General features: G+C 33.0%; 1 protein-coding gene across 2 annotated transcripts in view; it reads right to left on the bottom strand.

The window, feature by feature from the left end:
- LOC108729231 (uncharacterized) overlaps positions 1–21,295 on the bottom strand; it is a 111,474-nt gene that overhangs the window by 1,312 nt on the left and 88,867 nt on the right. For both annotated transcript variants that reach the window (XM_018458244.1, XM_018458245.1), the window contains exons 4-5: positions 400–641; positions 66–198 (exon numbers count right to left, since the gene is read on the bottom strand). In XM_018458244.1, the coding sequence (XP_018313746.1) occupies positions 66–198; positions 400–641 (375 nt within the window). The remainder of the gene's footprint in view (positions 1–65; positions 199–399; positions 642–21,295) is intronic.

Genomic DNA, 21,295 nt, shown 5'->3' with positions numbered 1-21,295 from the left:
AATATCCGACGTGTCGCATCATTGTACATACGCAGAACACCCTCTTTAGCAATAAGTTCACCCACTTTTGGTTGGCTGGCCGAAGGGTCGGGTCTGCGGCGGTCCTGGTGATTTCTGATGCGCTCTCACAAGATACTCTGAGCTAAATCCTCTCTGTTCCCTCAGCTTTCTTTCGGCACCCGGGACCATGACTCTCACCTAAAAGGAAATCAAAGAGCATGAACATCCCTCGATTAAACGAAACATGATTGCGAAACACATGTTGATAAAGCTAGAAATCCACTTGTGCGACCTCGGACAGATGTTTCATGTTTTACTGGGATCTAATGGGTCCAAGTGAATCCCTAGCTAAAACCAAGTGAGCCGATCTGCGGCGAGAGTGTTAATCGACAACTTCACCATCTCTTCGACCGTGGAGAACCGTGCCATGTAACCGGACATCGTTAAAACGGCCGCTACTTCCGCGAGCATCAGCGCTAATCCCGAGAGTTGTAGGCACCAGCCGTAATGGTACTGAGGTAGACCGTTATCGTCCATTTGCATGCCGGCAGTTGACGGCAAACTGTATTTCCCCGGTAACTCTAGTGATGCGTCCGACAATGCTGATGCCAGAACTATCAACCCGCCGCCTAGGGAAAGTCCTGGAACAATATAAATATAAATTCCATAGACATCGTAATGACTTTGAAAATAATGTATTATTACAAAGAGAGTTAAATATTTCTTTTTCTTAACAATCATTGTTTCAGTTTTTGAATATGAATATCTATTAATTAAAATCTCGACAAAACAAATTATGATATTCTCGACGATTAAAGAGGTTAAAAATATAGATAACATATTTGTTATTACAAGCGATAAGTAGAATTCATAACTAAAATTATTTGTTATTTGCGCATAAAAGTAACAAAGTATTTGTTAAACCATTGGAAATTTAAGAAATATAGAATTTTCTTTAATAAACATTTATCGGCTATTATAGATCATTACTAAGTACATTTTATAAAGGTATCTATAACATTTACGCAAAGTTTTCAGTTACGAATAATTCTACTCTGCACACAGCGAGGAGCTCGAAGTGCAACTACCGGGAACAGGATAAAATTGCCAAACTAGTAAGACGTGACCGCAGGACATATTCAAGGATTCAGAGCATCGCCCGTACGCGCTATATCACGACAATAGTCCGCTATGCGCATTTCGAATATCCGTAGTTAAGAACGCAATAACACGGAACAGTTTACCCTATTATATTATAATATCGTTGGGATTGAATAGACCGTTTAAACGACCATCGCTTACATCAGTCTTTTATGCAAACTTTTCATACGTTTTATGCATGGAAAGAGCGCAATTGGATCGAAGCTGAATTATCGTTAAGTCGTGATCTAGATGGAATTATAGGATCTGGCCAGAGTCTAATCAGTGTATACTGTCATGTACATGCTATATTAATTGACTGGTGCATCAATTACAGCACTGTCCGGAAAAGTGAAGAGAACCCAATAATGCTGTCAGTATTGATCATTACTACGAAGATACTCTAACGGTTATTGGGTACGTCTGTGCTGGTCACTGGTGACTGCTGGTGACACGTTAGACGATCAAGGGACCTAACATTACAGCATTTGACAATTGATAGACATATCCTTGATGATTAACGAAATCATTCTCTTTAATTAGCAAATATATATTTGTAATCAAGAGTCTGTCATAACTTCAAAACGTATATTCATAATTCGTTCTTATTTTAAGATCATCTTAAAGAGTAATGTCTTAAGATGCTAATATAGCTCTATATATGATATCATCTTACAATTAGTAAACATCAACTAACAGTAATATAAACTCATCAACGTTATAGTTTTACATTCAATAATATAAATATAACGTATACCTATTTTAAGTAATGGTTATATTATTGAGTGTAAAATTATAACATTGACGTTATGTTAATATATATATATATATATATTACTTTGTGTTTATTGGGTTAAGATTTTACTTAAGACAACTTTAAATATTAAATACCGATTATGAATGCCGGCACATATATATTCGTCAGAAAAATTTTAAGATAGAGAAGATGACTATCGATTGACTATCGATTACAAGTAACTTCTTTTTTAGAACGTGGCGATCGAAGCTGGATATCGCTCGGTTCAATAAGCTATAAAGATTTCATTCCGGTTGCCGTCGTTATGGGAATCTCCTGCATTTGTCGAGAAAACGACGCCGCTCATATTGCAAAGCGCCATGGTTTACGGAAGATACGAACGATTGAGTCATAATAAAAACGGGATTGGCAGCCCACGAGAGATAGCATATGAAGGGAAAGAAATTGTCCCTTTAGTCTTTTTGCTCGTCTTTGCAATGTTGCCTTCTCGAATACTGCATCCTTCTCAACAAAGGACTTATCGATGATAAAATAATAATTTCACTCAGGAATCAATTTATTTGCGACGAGAATGTTAATAGCTTCTTTATATTTTCCATCAATCGAGATATCTTAAGTTTACGATTAAGGTTACGGAATTTCTATAGCATATAACAAAATTTATTCAACATATAACAAATGCAGTAATATATGTATATGGAAGTTATAAATTATGAAGTTATTCTATTCTACATTATTCTAAAAAATCTTTACATTATTCTAAAATATATATTCTTCAATTCATTTACTCGTCGAGATGAATGCATTGTTTTAAATGTGATTCGCTGCTAAGAACTGATGGAATTTAATATGACAATGTCTCATTGCAAGTCACGTAAATAAAAGTTTGTAATTTCCGCGCAAATTTCCTGGATTTAATCGCGAAAGATGCGCTCGTATAATGATGGATTGTATAAGTTTATCTTTGCGCGCGAATAAAGGATTAATTTTATTGTTGCACAGCTCGTAATTCTCAGTGTACCTGTGTACGTTCTTACAGTCGAATAATATCTGACTACGAGCGAATGCCACGCATACACTAGCGGAAACTTCCAGCTCTGTCCTTGTTTCCACGTTCGTCGACTAAATTGCAATTACTGCTAATTAATTGAGCAAAGATTTGCCTAGCTGCCAGCGGACAAAGCAAGGCGCGACTACACCAACGAAGAAATTCTAGATCAGCACGTCGTGATTGTAATTCCAGTAAATTATACAAATAAAATGGAAGCCCTGATGATAATCCCCAGCAATTTTTTTGCTTTAAATAAAAAATAAGATGTGTTCTTCAAATAAATGTTATATTTAATATGCAACAATAGCCTGTTCATCAAAGTTAATTTAAAATGGAGAAACAGAATAGAATGCGAATTTATTTTACAAAGCATTAAATATTTCGAGACACGCATGTATATACAGCATACATTCATGGTACTTTCTTTTTTTCTTTGCATATAACGCGTTGTTGTATACACAAGACTGCTTGATCATTTGCGTGACGACTAGGTTTCGAACTGGGTTTCAAATGTTGTTGCGTTACTATTCCTCGAAACGTGATCATTGATGATTATAATTAGCGTCTATTAACCTGCACAATTAATTAAGTCGGCAATTAACGATTCATAAGCGTATTCAAGGCAGCAATTTACCGAAATAGATATTTTGCGTGACATTCGTCTAGTTGAAATAAGAATAGAGCAAACGAATAATGGAACTAAACCGTCGATTTTAACATAATTTGCTCACCTATTTTTAAATTAAGTATGCAGAGTGATATGAATCGCTATGAATAATTCAAATAATGAAATATATTTATTGTAATATATCTATTGTTTATTAAAAATATTTCATGTTGTTTAACGTCGAGTGTAGTACAAAGTATTGCATGATTAGTGGTGTATTCTAGTAGTTACTATGAATATGATTGTGAATTATAATCTTTGCAGGTGAGTTTTATGCGAAAGGCTTTTAAAGAGAAAGAAGAGGAAGAAAGAAAGTGTTCAGGTGATATCGAATAAAGCAGCTATGAGGTAAATAATTTATTATCTATATATAAAGTGTTTTATTCAGACTACCTGTGCTACTCTCCTTTTTATTCAAAAATAGATAGTAGTTGAAAGTTGGGGAAAAATTTTTCATTACCAAAGCCTATCTAAATTATCTAACGATGGCGTTTCAGTTTTCTGGAAACTACAGGAAATAAAATAAACGTAGTCAGATCAAAATATTAAATACGAGCGTTGTAAATCGAGGTACTTACTTCGTGGATTTTTTTGAAATAAGTAACTTTTAGCTAAAATTTTTTCTTATATTATTTCCAATTTATGAAAAAACTAATGAAATGTCACAAATTAATGAATCATTATTTTTCCTAGACTTCAAAAATTTTTTAATTTATCAAATTAAAAATTTGATAAATTTAAATGAGATTTAAATAAAAAAGTGAATTCCCGCTATTATTAAAAAAAAAATAGTATTATTTCTTATTAGTTCATTTCCTTAATCAAAAGAAAAATGAAGGAACATTTTTTGTCTTTTTAAATTTCTTTCTTATTGTTAGATATGTTCAAAATACCTAGTTCAAACACGCAATGAATACCTTTAAGAAGAAAATTTGAATAGATTTTCCTGCATTTCCCTCTGGGTGATCTGAAACACATTCTGTATTATTTATCTTTTGCGCAATTCATCTATTTCCGTTTACTTGGGTAATGTATTTGTATGATAAAAATAAGAGAAAAAAAAAGGTTATTTATGATGCTTATAAAAGCTCGGTAAAAGAACTTTTCTGCAAACTGTGTATAATTATTTTAGTGAACATTGATACACTTGATAAATAGAGTAGACGAATATAAAGCTCGATGCGCGCAATATTTCTCTAAATATTTATTATTTTTAGCATTGGATTTGAATTTTATATTTGTATTTTGCAGACTGACGCTGTTATAATGGAGTTACAACTCCGGCATCGTATCGCATCAGTGAATGCCATATTACCTTTTATTTTAATCCGAGATAATGGTTCTGTGAATATATTCACAGTTAAATACAACATCTCACGGATGCATTATACATACGTCATATGTATGTACATACATGTATACTAAAATAGATAGGTTAGGACAGATTAATGTAAATGTTTAAATCAGCCTAGAATATAGCGTAACCGTCCGTTGATCTATTGTGCATACAAGAATACACATCAAAGCTGATAGAATATAGGTAATTGTTATTAACGCATTATTGATCGGTTAGCCATTTACTAGCGCATTTGGTGTCACATAATATGCAACAAAACAGTAATTTCATAGCATGCAAATTGTTCGAAGTTTATAGAAAGTTTACACTTAGTATTGCGTAAATAAAGAAGAAATAGGAAATATTTTATAGATATTAATGTACTTGTCGTTGTGTTTTATAAAAAAAGGATACAAACAGAAAATTAATATTTCTGAGATAATGAAAGGAAATTGAATCTTAAATCTTTAAAATCCATTTCCTTTTATTATCTCAAAAACGCTAATTTTCTTGTGTCTTTTTCAACTTTAGGGATATATCGTCATCCCTTAATTAAATGCTCACGGTTAATGGTCGCATTCGTGGGTTTGTGACTGTTTCCTTGTGAGCTATATCAGTTGGTACTACAAATGATAGACTGATACGTAATATAAGGGCAATTAGAGCAATTACTTCAAGGTATAAATACTACACGTTATAATTGACCTTTTTATTTTCTTGTAACTCGAAAAATATTGAAATCTCAGTATCTGAATTTTTAAGTTTAATCTTCAGAATAAATGTTTATATAGACTATCAAAACCAGTAATTTTTAATTATAAATTTAACATACAACATCGGCTTTACATATGTCTATGTAATAGATTTAAATTTTAATTATTAATATTTTATTGAATTCGCAACGTTTCTTCTTTATTCCTTATCTCTCCGCTCACCTTTCGCCTGAATATTGAAATCTAATTCGTCAGTAGTAATTATAATCTACTAGTTAAACAGAGCCAAAAGTTGCCGGGTCATAGCACTCTCTCATCTTAGTCCGCTCACGATCCCGATAACGTACTTAACACGCGTGTATCTCTTGTGTTTGGTCCCTTGAAAGTGCTAGTAGATCAGAGTTGACAAACTTGATTCACCTTATTGAAGCTTGGGCTTGGCTTTCATCTAAGTATCGGTAAGGGTTAGTTCGGCACTTACAGCACGCTTTGCCAATCTTGATTAATCAAACTACGAAGATGGACATTCCACCAGAAATGGCCGGATGCCCCCCGACTCGTTTCTTACCGCGAAACCTGACGAACGGTTGAACTCGGTACTTTCTAGAAATTATTGATAGCCGATCACGTTGCTTGAATTGCGCGAATAAACTTCATTTACTCTCAAGTAGTAAAATGCAGTAAGAATCATTTACATTTCTAAAGCAAAATATGTTTCCAAGAAGAAGAAATCGAACGTCTCAATACCTAAGCAAACTGCGTTTAAAAAACATTTAAACGAAACATTTTTATGATGTATAAAAATGTTAAACAGATGTTATTAACATTAAATGTATATTTATTAACTTTTCGTTTGCAAATATTTATATTTTCTCCGTCTATACAATCCGAGCCTTTTAAATGAAATGTTAAAACCTTTATTTATAAAAACTGAAGTTTGAACAAGAATGAGAAAAAGAACGAAAATTTATTTAAAAATATGTAACTAAGCAATAAATCGGACTTCCACCTCTATTTCGAAGAAATTTGAGAGTGAAATTTTGCCCCAAAAAGACCCAAATTGCAAATGGAGGATTAAACGGTCAAAATAGAGAGTTTTTGCAATAACGTGAATCCAAATACGATGAATGCTAAAGTCACGTTATCCTTTTCTTGATTAGTTGTTAAGAAGAAGATAACCTGACCTTAGCGTTCACCGTATCTGGATAAACGGTATTGCAAAAACTTCCTAATGTCTCGTATAAAAAAACGGTATTTTAAACTAATAAAAAACCATTTTAAAACATTCATTTTTCAGTTTATACGTTTATTATACAATTTATAACATTCATTAATGTATTTTGAACGTAACTGTGTTGCTCGGTTAATATCTAATAGAACAAATTACGTAACCTCTTTTTCTACACATAGTAAGATCTATTATTAGAAAGCGCAAAAATCATCTTAATTAGTATTAATTAGCACTGTTATTAATATAAATATCGCTCATTAGATTTTAATAATCTTTATAACGTTAATAACAGAAAGAAGTAGTAACGATAACAGCGATAATGGAGATAATCACACGTGACACTATATGAATGAATAAAAATTGCGACATGCAGATCGACGTGGGAGCGCGTGTACATTGCAATCACGTCGCCGCGCCGCGCTGTGTCGGCGTTAGGGCGGATACGGTCGCTGCACGTCAGCGACGTACGGGAGCGCGGGGAGGTCGACGCGCGTGCCGTACACGGCCGTGATATGTTGCTGGCGGGTCAAGTTATTTAATCCCGCCGGTATAAACCATAGCCGGCACGTCCGAAATTTATGCACCGGAGCCGCGCCAGGATGCGCGACTCGAAATATTCGCGCACGCCCTTTCGGAAGGACCGTTCCCCACGTCGCGTCACGTCGCGTCGACGGTCCCTGGTCGGCACAGCGTGCCCCGGCGATTACGCGAACCCGCTGGAAACGACAGCGAGAACAGTGTGTTGCTGACTCTTCCCCTGTTATTCCCTGCGATTTACGGAACTCGATATTCCGAGATCGCGCGTGTCGCTTTTTCCTTTTTTCTCCCTTTTTTTTTTATCGGCGAACGTCGATAAATTCCGTCGCACGTTGTTCCGATCTAGCGGCTTGCATAAACAATTGCAATCGGTGATCTTTTTTCAACGTTCGGCCTATCCCGTTATCTGCGGTTATCGTGTACCGAATACGTAACCAACGTTACTCGTTTGTACCAGATTGATTTTTTTTACGAGTTCTTTGTTCAAAGAATTCGCAAACTCGATGAAATTTTGTCACAAGTCAGAATTATTTAATAACAAAGAGTAACGACTCTCGGCTAATCAAGTTTCATGAGCGCAAATGGAGGATAATCTCTTTTCTTCAGTTGGATTTAAGATTTAAGTGAACTTTAGTTTAACAGAATTTTAACCTGACGCTTCCAATTAGACTGATATATCCGAGAAGTTTAGCAACATACTATCTCGGAATTGTCGTATATTTTTGTTCTTAGAAGTTTCTTATAATTTCTAAAGACAAATTTTTTAAGAGAAAAAAAATAGTTGATGCAACTTTAAAAGCAACTATATACATGTTTTATGGGTAGAATTGATGTACACACACATACATAATTAAAAAAAATCATTTTGTAGTTATTGCAATACTATAAAATAATTTATTTAATTACATGTACTACATAAAACTTACATAGTTGTCATCTTTATAGTTGCCATCATAATTTTTCTCACCTTTATACATAGTTATTATCACAATGTTTTTTTTTGAGTATACACTTTTTTATGATTCTACGTTATGAAAATTATTCTTTTACTTCCATTTGTTGATTTTTACTTTTTCGTCTTGTTGTTAGAAAATTTTAATTGTGCAATATTAGTTAAAAATATAAAAAAAACAACCAAAAAATATTCGTCAAAAAATTTTGTATTTACACCTGAAACCAACAGCAAGAGAACTACAAATTATTAAGCTTTTAATAGCTTATGTAGCACAATTACCATACTTTGTTGCAATTTTAGATAAATGACTTTTGGATGAATAAGTGTATCCAAATGAAGTATATTGGACGAATATTTATTAAAGTTTTAATAGTATATATAAAAAATTTGATTGCATTCATAATGCTACTTCCTCATTAAATTTGCAAATAAGTACTACAAAACGTGATTTTACATAGAAGTAAATAACTTTTAAATCAATAAGAGAATTGTGTTCAAATTTTACACAAACACCCAGATATGATAATAGAACAATCAAAATGAAATTTTCATGTTTTTGGTAGTGTTTTGAGTTGTGAAATACATTCTTAATAATTTTATTAAAGTATTTGGAAAGTGTTCCATAGTAGACAGAAGGTATTTTAGTAACGAAACTAATTAAAAAATAGTAACAACAACAACACAATGGACTGTCAGGTAGTATACATCTAGCAGTTCGTTTGTATGTCGGTGCATTCCTCATCTCGTTTCTCGTTCAAGCGTATGCTCTAAAACCAGGAAAGTACATTCCTGCAGGATGCAGTGACCGCTCGTCGTTGTCACTGCAGTTGGCGTTGTCGCGGGAATTGGACCGGTCATCCGATATCACAGACGGTATTCTCGAAATTCGAGCGTTCTGTATTAATATTAAATTCCGGGCCCGCCTCGAGTCAATGATAGCCGCGGAAATTACACGCCCAAATGCGGCCAATAACGCGTGTCCATCGACACGCTTACTCCGTTTCGTATCTCTAAAGTTACGAATTTTCCATTGCAATTTGATCAAATTGTCTTTTTGTACCAATTTTTCACGGTTCGTTGTTGTAAAATTTCCTTTTTGTGTGACCAACTTTTCTTCCTCACTTTTTTAAAATCAAATAACCTGTCACATTTTTCCGCTTATAATACAAACTGTAAACATTTTGTCCTTTTTTTGTGTATGAAGTTTCACGGAAATCGAATAAAAAGTAAAACATATTCTATAAGTCTGAATACATTAAAGGAATATTATTTAACATATGCAGAATATTCTATGAATATTTCTGAGCGAAAGAATTGACCTATTAATAAAAAACCACAGTTATCCAATATATTTGCATTATTAAAATGCATTCTTTTATAGACAACCAAATTGTTAAAAGAATTATTTCGGAGTTCTATTGTGTAAATTTATTTTGATTAATGATCCGAATATTTCCGGAATTTGCTGCGCACCCGATGCATCGAAATATCGCACGCGACGTATCGATCGTGGTCGTGTTGCGGCGATTAAATCAAACGCGCTATCCAATCGCGTATTGCTTTTGGCATCGTCGAAGTGCGATTAATTTTATAATTCTGTGTTGGATAAAATAGCGAACTTTGTGCACGTAAATATAATGTATTAGCACACTACGGCTGTGTAATTCATAAAAATGATTAATGCCGCGCGATGGAAGACGCAAAATATGCGAAATAATGCGCGAAAATAATGTCTCTCCTACTATCCTGTTTGTGTGAATTTTCATACCGCCGTGTATATCGACGTTATCGCATATCTTTGCGGCTCATGATGCGTTATTAATGTCGGATATTAAAAATGGAGCACAATGCCACGTGCAGCTAGAATTTAATTTAACCCCTCGATCACGAGTCTCTGACTCCTCTGAGAGCCAACTCTATAACAACGAATAAATTTAACAATGTATACTGCGATATAACGACAGTAAAATTGTTATCGACTGAATTACAGTATGCAAAAAATGTCATCTATCATATATGATCTTGCATGGCAAAATATCGCGATTGTATTCGATATCCAACACGAATTAATAACGTCAGACTTTTGTTTAATTACATTAGTTTACAACAGAAAAAATTACTTTAAATCAAAGAATTCAAAGGTGTTCTTATAGATTTTTAAATACAATAACTGTAAACAACTCCGTAAGCTAAAAATTCCAGCACATCAGGTTTCCAAGATAAATGAGGTTTAATGTCAGATTAAAAAAACGGATTATCTGACATTATTTCTCACATATTTGATATCTTTTATAAAGAAAATCAACATTATCTTGAAATTCCAATTAGAAGTCATAAATATATATCGTTCATCCCCTATAAAATTGCATTTTTTAAATTTCAATATCTTACTTCTTAGTCATGTTATGAAGGATTTAAATACAGGATTTTCCTAAGATAGTAAATTTTCTATCTATGACGATGAAGTTATATATAATTTCTAATTTGTGATTATTGGTACGCATACGCAAACCATACAACTTTTATCTGAAACATTTTTTTGCAAAATGCTTTGTTTTCGAGATATTTTAGAGTTTCCGAACTTTTTTGAAGACCCTGTATATTCTATGTATATCCCATCATTCTAAATATTTCCTCCTTGATGGCTTTGGCGGAATAGCAACATTGATAATTCCTTTGGAAGTGCCGATAGAGATAATGACTTATTCGCGATTAACAACACTAAATTATTCAAGAAACGAGCGGCACGCAAACGAATTTGTGTTACATCATATTATTCAACGTAATCGGATGCCATCGTACTATATCAATACTATGAGCATTAGTCTTGTCGCTATTCGCGCGGAAATTATACGTGTGAAGGCGACGGAATGGCTATCGGCCTATCATACAAATGCACCCGTCGATATTATGATTCTATCTCGAAATAATTCACACAGGCCTCTAATAAATTGGGATATACCAGAGATCGCAATGCATCATCCCTGTCATTTGCGTATCGGATTTTTTCCGCGATCACGAATCAAAAGGCCGCTGAATCATTTCGTACAATTCAACTTGCCTCGTTATCCTATAGTAAATAGAACGCGAAAAAAGCGATCGAACTTTTGAATCAGGTCGTTTATTCATTGAGAGAGAAATGTTGAGTTATTACAGTACCTAGCCATATTGTTAAACACACGGATTTTTTTTGGACATTTTAGCCAAAATGACCATTTTTATTTTTATATATTTAAAATATGATTTTTTTTTTCGTTCGGAAATTTTCAATTAATAAAAATACAGTTTTGATAACATTCATCAAATATTGATTTTTGTAAGATAAAAGGATATACTATACATGTGTTTTTAACGTTTTCTTAAACCACCATTGATAGCTATTAAAACCTCGATTCTAATAATGACATGCATGTATTTAAATCAAATTTACGCAGTAAAAATAAAATAATAAAATTAAAAGAACTTAATTTAAATTGGCTATGAGAGATAAATAAATAATAAAACGATATTTCTGTAATAGAAACAGAAAATACATGCGCTTTCCTTGCTGTCACCTGCTAACAGATGTTCATACGTTTTCATAGACATTGTGAATGACAAGTGAATGATGAATTAAAACAAATGCATCCATTTTATAGATAAAGATTTTTTTACATATGATATTTCAATCGATTACAACAATGACAGATGAGACAATGACAACAGTGACAGGATATATCACAATATTATATATAAATCTAATCCTTGGAAATTAATAAATTGTAAAAATATGCGTTTAATAATATGGCCAAAAACTGTATGTAAAATAAAAGTAAGGAATATGAAATATCGGTTTTTAAATTAACATTACTCTCATATAAATGCATATGAAGACTTTAAATTTATGCAGAATTCTTGAGGAATATGTTAGCAATAACATCCAATAAAAATTAAAGTTGCCACAATTTAAATCTAACATCAGTATCAAAAAAGTAAAAGCACGAAAATGGGAGTATAAAAGATAGGATATAATATGTAATACCGATTAAATTTAGGGGATAGTAATAAATATAGCAGCAGCTTCGTGAAACGTAAATAGTTTTACTTTTGTGTATTTTGCGTAAACATGAATATCTTGAAAGTAAAAAATACATAGAAGGTTTTCAAGGCAAAGACTGACTACCTGGAGGTTTCCCGACTTTTCGACGCGCTTCTCACCGGAAAGTACGGGTTTGTGCAGGGTCGCTTTTCTTGCAAGTCGAGTGGCGTAACGCGCTGAGCACATACTAAGAAGTACATCCCGCGTGATAATAACGACGTCGTTAGATGGCCGGACCACTTTATCTCACAATGACCCGTAGAATACAGCGAGTCGAGAATGCGCACGGTCGCCAGAATTTGCAAAATACTAAGGGTGTCCTAGGTAAACACGGATATTTCTCGCGTTCGATTACAGATTATTGTACCTTCAGCGACGCTTGCTAGTACAGAATCAATCCTGAATGATCAATGGAAGACGATTAACAAAAGGAAGTCGCGAAATCCTCTTAAGCCGACAACCGTCGCGCGAATGCCATTGATAACAGCTTGCGCACAATTTGCCGGAGACACGAAGCCGGCGACGCGAGAAACCAAACAGTCGATTCACCCGGTAGCGTCTTAGAGCAGTGACGCCGTTACGTGGAGCATATTTGTGTTCGCTCGAGCGTGAGCGAGCATTGTTGCACGTTGAACGCAATAACAAGCTGCATTAGAGTACCTCCTACTCCTGTGTCATCCTCGCTTCATCTCAAAAGAGCGTATACAATAATGTCTTCTATGGAACATTGGATTTTCTATTATAAAGAAAATGTAATTTCTCAACTATAATCTTTCACATTTTATTATTATGGAATTAAATCATAAAAGTAAAAGATCATAAAGCTTTTAAAAAAAGTGAAAGATTATAGTTGATAAATTATATTTTTCTTTATAACGGTGCCTTTAACTTTTATAAGGACCTTCTCGGTAAAAAATATTTCATGTACGAATTTAAATATAAACATACATAAATTTATAATTACTAAATATAGCAAGAAACTTAATTAACGATAAAATTATTATATTATCACGAAATTAACTTTAACATAAGCACACAAACTTCCCTCCATAACTGAAATTGTTAACAGCTTCGGCTTTAAACAAAAATTTTATAAATTTATAGTTTTTACCATGAAATTTTGTTTAATACAAAAAAGCATAATTACTTTTTATGTATTCGATAAAAATAAACCAAAAATTTGTTCTTTATTTAAAGGCCCTTCTTTGTCTAAAGGACGTAAAATTGAGTGTTTTTCAAAAGTATTATAAATAAATGGTGAAATCAAAGTGTGTGATAGTTTGAGATATTTTTTCTTGACATGTTAACGTAAGTGCTACGTATTTATTTCTTAAATATTATATTTAATATAGGCAGAGCTCTTAAATATATTACAATGTCACATTCACCCAACTGTCACAATTATTCATAACGACCTATTAATCTTTCATGCATCTATTTTAGGACACGCTTTTTGTGCGTACTTCTATTATAATTACTTGTTTTTTTTTTCGAAGAATTCAATGCGCCAACCACCAAAACCATCAGTAAGCTAGTGAAGCAGTGCCGTTATTTCGTTAGCGATATTAAGTGAGTTACTTGTTATTAAACTTCGTTTACGTTAATTTAGCAAGAGGACGCTTTTCCGACGAATATTCGATAAATTTTGCAATTCGCGGCCATTCGCGGTGATGTTGCAAATAATAATATCGCCCTCGCAACGTCATACGTCGCGCATCCTCATGAGTTACAGAGTGTCCGAAAATTACCGATCTCTCCCTTTCAGCTACGAATTTCCTGTTATGACTATTATAGTTATAAATAAGTATGCGAAGAAAACAACGCTTTATAAAAACAGAAGAAAAAATTACGTGAAATTTAATCATTATATGAAGAAATAAATTCAAGATTAATCAAGACTAAGTAAGAGATGAGAAATTTTAGAATCGATCTTTGTGCAATATATTCTTTCTTGTCTGTTTTATTACTACGCTGGTTATCCTTAATACAAGAAACAATACTCATGCATGAGTATTCCATGGATTAGTATTAACCTTTTAACCAAAAATTTAACAAAATAAATTTCACATTTTTCCGAATTCTTTACCTGAATATTAAACCCGAATACAAAAATAAAATAATTGGAAGCTTTTGTATATTAAAAAATTATCAGAAATATAGCGGTCAGTCGTATTTTCAACGAGTGCAAATGAACTACATCAAAGAATTCATGACCGCGAAGTAGAGTGACGGTTCTGGGGTATCCTGTATGCATGTAGATGCAATTTTGAGCTGTACACTGGTAATTAGGCAACCACAATTAATCACACGCGCATCAAATATTTGCACGAGCAGGAAACCGCGCTTTATATACAAACATACTGCAATTTATCATGTTCCGCTCTCACGCCGGATTACGTCGCTGCGCTGGTCTGATGAACTTTTTCAACAGCCGAGAAGCGACGCAAAAGTGCAAAAACATCATGCATATTAGGAAAAACCTTCAAATCAATATCCATATATTATCGCTGATTGAAATGTACTATTAAATAATTATGATATGTTGGAAATGTTATTATCACTGCAATCACTTATTACATTATTAAGTTATTATTATTTATTATAAAATTATTAAATACAAGTATATATGTATAATACTTTATCAACTGTATATGAACTGTATGCTATACGCTATGTACCGTATACTATACGTTATATATATATATATATTGAATACTACATATGTATGTTTTTTTTTAATATCAGGGTTGGATAAGTTTGTCCGTTTCAAATAAGTTAAGTTAAAGTTATTATCAAATTAAAGTTATTGGTTTACAAAATTAGCTTGTTAAAAGTTTATTAAAATTAATTTATTAAAAGTACATGAACAAAAACTAACTTACTTAATTAGTTAAAAATTATGATTAGTTAATATTATATTAATTGAAATTAAATTAAAAAATAATTTTAGAAAGCATTATTTAAGTTATCTTAATTTTTTTAAATCAGATTATTTTAAATGATAAAGCAGTTACAAAATAAATTATCAAGTAAATTTAATAAATTAAATTTACATAAAATAACAAAGAAATATTATTTTCATAATTAAAAAAATATTTTATATGTAAAAATGTATTTTCTCTTTTACAATTATATCCAGTTATAGTTTTCTGTATATAAAAGTTATCACAAAAATTCGAAAGACGTAGGGAATTTTCGAAAGTAAAGATTTTAAGTTTTAATTTCCCTAAGTTAAAATTTCATTCATTCTTAATGAACTTACAGCTGTTTAAATTTTGAAGTTCGCCGATCGTAACACTACGAACTTTGGTGCCTACCCAATACAGATTATGCATTAATATACGTATATACATTACACCATGTTAATGTAAGATTAATTCTATCTGACATTTAATAGTGTTCTCAATATCGCGAAACAATTTCAGCTTGTTGACTTCAATGTTTGAAGATTAATATGTAATTTTCAAAACACTAAACGTGTACTTGGATTATGAGATAACAAATTATGCATTATTAAACTGTACCAGTAATGCAACACCAAAATTTGTTTAGCAGAACAATGGATGTTACTGTGGTAAAGGAGCGCAGTTGTGGTTGTTTAGGGTGTCCTTCTGACAATTAAGCGCGGCAACCTGCATGCGTTAGTTTGCAATATATTCTGTGTTTGTCTGGGACTTGTCGTATATGCATGATGCACGCGTGCAATTTCCCAATTGCCCCGAGGAGACCGCGGGCGATCGGCGTAAGTACGTACACTCATTCACGCCTCATTAATTTGCTTCATCTCATTTACACTTTCCATCCTCCTTTCTCGCTTGCATTCCCGTTAATCATTACGCAAACTTTCGAATCGACGCCACGCCTGCTGATTCCGTGGTCTGTTTGGTTTATTTTGGTCTCTGTGAAAAAAGATCTGCTGTAACGAACCGCTGCTTCCGATCGGACAGAATTTACTACAATTTGTTAAGATAATTTAAAATCTTTATATAAACTAAAGAATTATTATTTATAAATAATTTAAACATAAATGGTTTCTTAAAACAATTTATTTAAAATCTTTATTTAAATTTTATTTACATAGTTTTTCTGGCTCAGAAAAAATTTCTCGCTACGGAATTTTTAAATTTATTCAAAATATTTCATATCTCTATTTTTGCACTTGGAAATGACAGACATTTTTACGCAGAAGATAATTAAGTTAGAATTTCTAGTCTAATTTCGAATTTATTTAGGCAACGTCTTATTTTTTTCAAGCTGATTAAAATGGAAAGTATCCTGCAATGAGATTCTAATTGAAGATTATGCGATAATAACGTTTAATCTTTATCCAGTTGGAGTCGAAATCATATTTTATTTTGCCACGGCTGCGAGAAATTATGCTGTTATTGAAGCAAACAGAAAGCGGCCGTGTCTCATACCATGGGCCGCTTAATTTAATTATGGTCATTACCAACCGGAGCTACCAACTTTGCGCGAGTTATTATAGACTAACTTGCATTGTAAATTATTAACGGTTCTCCGACCATAGCTGGATCGCCAATATGGTGGCTTAGAATAATTTAGCGCTCGATAACGACGGGGTTGGTCCCGTGGCATTCCTCGGATAGAGGTGCTCTATTAAGGGTGACGCAATTTAAATAAGTTCGAAAGAGACGCAATCTATTCGGAGGCTATGAGAAGGAAAGGGGCAGGCTTTCCGGCGGACGTGGGTTTATTCAAATTGAACGCGACAGAGGCAGAATGCCTGGCATGCCCGCGGGTTGTCAACTTTCCATTTTAAGTTTGCTGACGTATTGAGTCGAAGTTCACAGCCGCGGTACTTTCGGAACTAGTCCGCCGTTCCCGGGAGAGGGAGACGGGCCCGTTGCGACAGGTAAAATATTGTTCCGTTACCCAGTGCCGCATTGATTTTAGATATTGCAGTGATGTGCCTGGACGACTTGAAAACATAAATAACAATGCCATGAAAGTATACAGATCAATGAATAATAAAAAAAAATATTAACCAGGCTATCATTTATTCAAACCATTCACTTCTCGAGTTTCATTTACAGTTGATCGATCAGCAATAATTTAATAAAGTGATGTTTTTGATAAATATGCATTATTTATTTAAAGATAAGTTGAGAATTTACAATTTGAATATACAAACATTAATTTCGAATAGTAAACTTTTAAGAAATTTTTATTAAAAACTCAATCAAGATTGGAACCTTCTTATAGGTGTTCAAAGAAAAACATTGTGGTAGCAAGTATAAAGATGACAAGTTTTATATTTAATTTAATATTTAATTTATACGATAAAGTAAACTATTGTATAAAACAATAATACGATATAGGTAATTCAGCAATGTATATTAATTCTACATTTAATTACATGCATCTCGAATATACAAATATTGATGTTGAAATCAAATGTTTGTTTATTCGAGATGCATGCATGAGTGTACCCAGGATTTCAATCGAACAGGGGGGGGAGCAGAAAAAATTTATTTTCACATGAAATTTAGTAAAATATTTATATTGCAGCTAGTCTTTGAGCCTCAGCAAATTTTTTTATAAATACTTAACATATGAGCAAATTGGAGCATTTAATTTTTCGTCATAAAAAAGATTTTCATTTAATTGTTTCTTCTTGTCAAAATTTAGGGGGAGGGATCTCCTTCTCCTCTTCACTTACATATGTTCATGAATGTACGTAAATTGTAAACTTTTAAGAAATTTTCATCATAGGCTCTCTTAATAAACCTCTCTGCACTTAAAGAAAGACATTGTGATAGCAACTATAAAGGCGACACAACTATACATGTTTTATATATAGAATTAATGTTGATATAGTTGGGAATCGTTTTGAATAAATTATTTCGTATTTTTTTTTGTAACTATAAATTATTTTATAATTAAAAAATAACTAAAAAATTGATTTAAAATAGTATATGTATACAAAATGGAACATATATAATTTATTATATATTATAATATTATAAATTTTACATATAAAAATTGTATAATTATTATTTTTATATATTGTCACTATATTTTTTCTTCTGAATGTATAATTGCGCATTTCATTAAAATTAAAAAATATTTGACATTCTTTGTCATATATAGCTTAATTTTTTTCGTATAAAATTAAAAGTAGCTATAAAGTGATAGAGGGATTAAAAAATGCTACAGTACATCTGTCAGCATTTATAAACAATTTAAAAATGAAATCATTATATATAATTCTATTCTACCCTTAATTTTAAATCTCAAACTTTCCATCACGTCCATGATGATTATGAACAGGCTTTTTCACGACACAATACAGCCGAGAAATTTAGTCGAGCGGCTCCGACAGTTTTCCCTCGCGGCCTTTATAATAAAGCTTAATCTCCGCTCTACACTACGGCATTTTAATGAACATGCCGCCTCAAAGCGTTTATGGGATATATGGAAATTTTTTAAATCTGCTTGTTTGGCGTGCGGCGTCGCGCCGCGATTTTTACCCCGCGAGGTGCAGATTAACATTTATTAAAAACATAAATTATGCACATTAACGAAGCTTGGAAAACTAGCAATCCTTTCCGAGGTTTTAACAGTTTTAACTACGCTAAACTAAAAGGATGCGAATGAAAACATTTTTATTATTTCTCTAAAAGCTTTCGTAATTTTTTACATATGGCACGCCTATTTCTTTTTCTTTTTAAGAATTTTTTAAGCATTTTTCGGTGTTCCTTCAAAACAGAAGAATGTAAAACTGTAAAGTAGCGTGGAGTTTGTGAGCATATCAGTGACTAGAATTATTATTATAATCGAATGCGCGAATTCCCGCGACGACTTTTAATGGAGTCACGCGTTGTCGTTTGAAACTTTGAGTGCCTCTTACGAGGTCTTTCTTGCAGATTGCGACATGACGAGAATAACGAGAATTACGAAGTAATCTGCGAAGGGTCAACGACACAGTTGAGATTCTTCTTGCGAAGTCACGAAGTCACAGTTAACGATAACTCGGATATGTTTTCGTTCGTGCAATTTTAAGAATAAAAAAAGCAAATTTTTTTTATCTTATCGGAACACTCTTTTCGATAGCTTTTCAGATTTTAAAGTAAAAAGAGTGAAAATAAATGAATTAAAAATTTACTGGGATAAATTAAACTGTAATTATTTCCTTTATCTTAATTTTACGGTCTTTAGTAAAATTTTATTTAAAACTGAAAATTGTATTTAACAAAAAGTATTTAATATTGGTTATTAAAATACGTAATTAATGTCACAATATTTATAAAATCACTATTCGAGTAGTTTTTAGTAAGCACATACTTTCTCTCAGATTCCTTCTCAGCTTTCTATTAGAAGTAAAAGCAATGAATCAATCAGACTGAGGTTGTGGATTCCGAGGAAATTCCTCACCGGAATTTCGGAAGCTGTGCGACGTAAACCCTCGAAAATCCGTTTGAGGTCGGGACTAGGGATCCAGCAAAGCTCAATATAAATCAGAGTCCGACGAAGCGTTGGCCGTTGCGGCTCCCGTCTTCCATCGGTATCTTTCGTGTCCATCTCTTTCTTCCATCTCCCGCCCCCCCCGTTTCCCGGACATGTAATTACGGGCGTTAGGTGAAGAACTTACGAGCCCAGGCTCTTCCGCCCTCGTGACTGCCAGACTCGCACATTCCCACAAAAAGAGCACGCGCAATGAAGGAGAAATGTTTAAGATCCGAAAAGCTTCCCGTTTCTTAAAGCAGGATTCTTTTGCGGGTGATTGCTCGTAAAAGCCTAGAATGGATATACGGCGGAACAGTAATTACTTTTCAAACATCCAGTCGCGAAGATAACGGAGATGGGACGCTAAAGAATTGACGTATTCAGGACTTTTGATGCTGCAATTTGGAATATTTAACTTCTTGATATACACGAAAAGAAGGATTTTGTTGATATCTAAATACAGTTAGATACAGATCTGAAAATAATTTTGACGGACTATCAAAATAATTACAATAGAAATCTCAAGCATGCGCTGAGAAAAATTTCTGATTGAAAATGAACGAATCATTCTGCGTATTCTGATTATATCAATTAGAATTCTGGTCATCATAATTGGACATCTGGATATCTCTCATAATTCTAATAGATTTAATCGGAAAACTCTGATTTTTCCGTTTTCAACCAGACTTCCAATTAATGCAACAATCCAAATTCTTTTTCCAATATGATGAGCAATGCTGTAAAAAGTGTTGACGTTCTAATAACCAGTTTGAGTGTTCTATATAATTATTTTGGTGGATCTACAAAATTATTTTGAAATCTGTGTTTACCTAAAGTTTTAGATATACTTCAGCAAAATCATCCTTTCCGTTTAATTTAAATTGTACCAAAGATTTTGCGTATTTACAATTTGCGAATGCACGAATATACGCAAGTAAAATTTCCGTAATAAGTAATTCTACCTAGGCGTTATCTCTGGTAATTTCTATTTTAAAGAATAGAGATAAAAAAAATATAGAAGATAGAAAACACGCTTTTCATTTCCGTATCACGTATATATTTCCACTTCAATTTTGATCCTCTTACATTTTTCTATTTTCCACGTTTGCACTTTTTCTGTGTAGAATTGAAAAACGTTACAAGTTACAACCGGCTGTCGGTTCGCAGTCGAAATAATTTTTCTAGCTCACTCTCGCGTATAACGCGGACTTGATCCGGGGATCGCACAACACTTCCGTTTAAGGAAACGAGTAAACAGGACAAGAATAATCGTCTTTGCTCTAGCACACAGGGGGTGAGGAACACGCGGCAGCTTCTCACCCTTGGCTCGAAACAATCGCAACTATGCCCCAACAATTTATAA

This window comes from Mycetomoellerius zeteki, unplaced genomic scaffold (assembly GCF_001594055.1).
Source record: "Mycetomoellerius zeteki isolate Tzet28-1 unplaced genomic scaffold, Tzet1.0 scaffold707, whole genome shotgun sequence".
NCBI classification, from domain to species: Eukaryota; Metazoa; Arthropoda; class Insecta; order Hymenoptera; family Formicidae; genus Mycetomoellerius; species Mycetomoellerius zeteki.
This window is presented reverse-complemented; position numbering and strand designations above follow the sequence as displayed.